At 33.8% G+C, this 3,497-nt stretch overlaps 1 protein-coding gene across 1 annotated transcript; it reads left to right on the forward strand.

Annotated features, from left to right (window-relative positions):
• Nucleotides 1-374: 374 nt before the first annotated feature.
• Nucleotides 375-2,130, forward strand: LOC127083166 (phloretin 4'-O-glucosyltransferase). The gene has a single exon (XM_051023410.1). The coding sequence runs from the start codon at nt 514-516 to the stop codon at nt 1,954-1,956; it is 1,443 nt and encodes a 480-aa protein (XP_050879367.1). The 5' UTR covers nt 375-513; the 3' UTR covers nt 1,957-2,130.
• Nucleotides 2,131-3,497: the final 1,367 nt, after the last annotated feature.

The following is a 3,497-nucleotide window of genomic DNA, read 5'->3' on the forward strand; positions in this document are numbered from 1 at the left end:
AATTACAAATCCCGAAAATAAAACAAATTAACATCATTAAAGAAAACATACGGCCCATAATACCGTCACCACTTGTCAGATACAGATTCGTCATGCCAAACGTCACCACAATGAGTACTGTTAAAATAATCAAATCGAAATTAAAATCAAACAAAATCGAAACTGTAATCGAATTGAATCAAAATTAAAAATAAAAAAGATAATTTTTAATTAAAAATTTTAAAAAATTTAATGGTTCGACAATTTAATATATGGTTGGATTTAAAAAAAAAATTAACTTCTAATTATTCGAAATTTTGAAATGATACTATAGGAATGATTATGATTGAATTCTACCTTGAATAAATTGAAACTGTTTAATATGAATACATTTTTTTATTTTTCTATAGGATCTCACTAACACAAGCACTAACCCCAAACCATATATAGACTATACTACCCTATCATGCATTGCACATCACACATTCTCTCTTCATTCCCTAATACCAGTGCAATACACGCGCCACCACTAGCATGGCAGCAAACCACCCAAACCACCGCTTCCTTATCATCACATACCCTATACAAGGTCACATAAACCCCGCCCTCCAGTTCGCAAAACGACTCACTACTCTAGGCGCACGCGTCACTTTTGTTACCACTATCTACTTACACAGTCGCCTTGTCGACAAACCAACCACCCCCGGCCTCTCCTTCGCCACTTTCTCCGACGGCTACGACGACGGCTACGAGGACGGACACATAATCAAAAACGACACGAACATACTCTCCTACGTATCCGAGCTTACGCGCCGCGGCTCAACATTTCTCAAAAACATAATACTCTCCGCCAAAGAAGAAAATCATCCATTCACTTGCTTAACCTACACCATCATCCTTCCTTGGGCCGCCACGATAGCGCGTGAGCTTCATCTCCCATCGGTGCTACTGTGGATTCAAGCAGCAACAGTTTTTGATATCTACTATTACTACTTTCATGAACATGGTGACTGCATCACAAACATATCAGAGAATGCCATTGAGTTACCAGGATTGCCATTTTCTCTTAAGAGTTGTGACCTTCCCTCTTTTTTCTTGGCTTCAAATCCTTATACTTTTGCTCTTCCATCTGTCAAAGAACACATTCAAATTCTCGAAGAAGAAACCAGCCCGAGAATACTCCTGAACACCGTTGAGGAATTTGAATATGAAGCACTGAGAGACGTTGATGTTGGTAAGATCAAAATGATACCGATCGGGCCGTTGATTCCATCGGCTTTCTTGGACGGTAAGGATCCTTCGGATACTTCGTTTGGTGGTGATGTTATTAGTGTGGACTCAGAGGATAACTACCTCAAATGGTTAGATTCAAAAGATGAAATGTCTGTTGTTTATGTTTCATTTGGTACTCTTGCTGTTTTGTCCAAGAGACAGATGGAGGAAATTGCACGTGCGTTGTTGGATTCGAGATTTTCATTTTTATGGGTGATTAGAAATACAAAATCACATCAACAAAAAGAAGAAGATGGTGATGAGTTAAGTTGTAGAGAGGAACTTGAGAGGAATGTTAATGGAAAGATAGTGAAATGGTGCTGTCAAGTGGAGGTTCTGTCGCATAGTTCAATAGGTTGTTTTGTGACTCATTGTGGATGGAATTCAACGTTGGAAAGTTTAGGTTCCGGGGTTCCTATGGTGGGGTTTCCTCAATGGACAGATCAAACTACTAATGCAAAGTTGATTGAAGATGTGTGGGGGAGTGGGGTGAGGATGAGTTGTGATGAGGAAGGGATAGTGAAAGCTGAGGAGATTAGAAAGTGTTTGGAAGTGGTTATGGGAAAGGGAGAAAAAGGAGAGGAACTTAGGGGGAATGCTAAGAAATTGAAAGGTTTGGCTAGGGAAGCTGTGAAGGAAGGAGGGTCTTCGGATAAGAATTTGAGGAGGTTTTTAGATGATATTGGATGTGTGAATGAAAGTTAGTTGGCTCTTGTTTTCTTTAGCTATTGGGGTGTAAGTTTTGAAGAGAAAAAGATTATGTTTTAGTGTATCCCAATAATGCTCCACTTGTAACATGTTGTATGTCAAGAAAAACCTTTTCAAAAAAGTATATCACTTTGTGATGTTCTTTTACTAGAAAAGGGAGAAATTTTTAAATGGGTCTCATATTCTTTAGGATTTAGGCTTGTATACATTACGGGTTATCCTCAATCCAAAAATTGTTACCATAGGATTTGTCCTTTTTTTCAAGCTTGTGAGCAATTTAGGGGTGGACAAAAACCCATAAACCGATATAATCCGCAAAAACAAAAATTATTTTTGGTTAAACGGGTGGGTCGGATCGGTTTACAGATGAGTTATTTGCTTTAATCAATTTCATTCAAGTTTAACCGAGCGAGTGCGGTTCAAATTTTTTCACTCAACGGTACCCGCAGTTATCCATAAATACATGACACATCAGACATTATATAATTTCCTTTTTAGTCACGTCCTTTCAAGATAACACTATTATGCTATTGCCCCATTATAATGAATATTTTAGTATATCTCAATAAAACAATAAAACTTATGCCGAGATTTGTATTTGACATACTAATCTTTAGGTTTCCAATACAAACTTTTCACTATTCTCTTTATAAAATATACAGTACTTTTAAATATTAATTATAAAACATGTTATTCCTATACCATTTCTTACCCCAAATACTTATACCGTATATATTATTCACCGTATTTATACGATAAACAGTGTATTTTAAAAATAAAATAATATTTTTATGAATAGTATTTTAAACGATATATAAACAGTACGTGAATAGTATATATGAACAGTGTCTATAAACAGTGACTTAAAATAATAAAAAAAGTTGATTAATTAAATGTAAAAAATTAGTTAATGAAGTGACGAAATTGGTTAATGAACGTCTAGACATTAAAAATAATTTTGAATAGCCACCAAAATTGGTTAATATAACTTATGAAATTGGTTAAAAAAATTATAAAATTGGTTAATAAATATTTAGATAATAAAAAATAATATTAAAAAATATTTTTTTTTATATTTTAAAAAAATAATATATTATTATAATATTCTAGTGTTCACCGTACTTGTTCACCGTGATGGTGAACGGTAGAATATGGTGTAGGGTAGAAATCAGTGTGTAAGAATATCATTTTTCATAAAAGATAGTACTAGTTTGGAAATTCTATGTAATGCATAGTACTACTAGATGTAGATGTATATTATAAGTGTACTTATTCTTTAGCACTGCCTTTTCTATTTAATATTCTATCATTATTATTTCTCCTTCTACCTCATAACACTATCTTATAAGATTTCCGATGAAATAAATCTCACTTCTCCATCTTCGTCATTTTCTTCTTCTTAAATATCAACTATTTTTCATGATTTTGTTCTTTAAAATTTTGTTCTTTTTCTTCTTGATATTATAAGATTTTCTTCTTTTTCTGACTCCATATATTACATTGTTATATATGAAGGTGAGAATACTTATTTTTTCTTT

Source organism: Lathyrus oleraceus, chromosome 5 (assembly GCF_024323335.1).
Source record: "Lathyrus oleraceus cultivar Zhongwan6 chromosome 5, CAAS_Psat_ZW6_1.0, whole genome shotgun sequence".
NCBI lineage: Eukaryota > Viridiplantae > Streptophyta > Magnoliopsida > Fabales > Fabaceae > Lathyrus > Lathyrus oleraceus.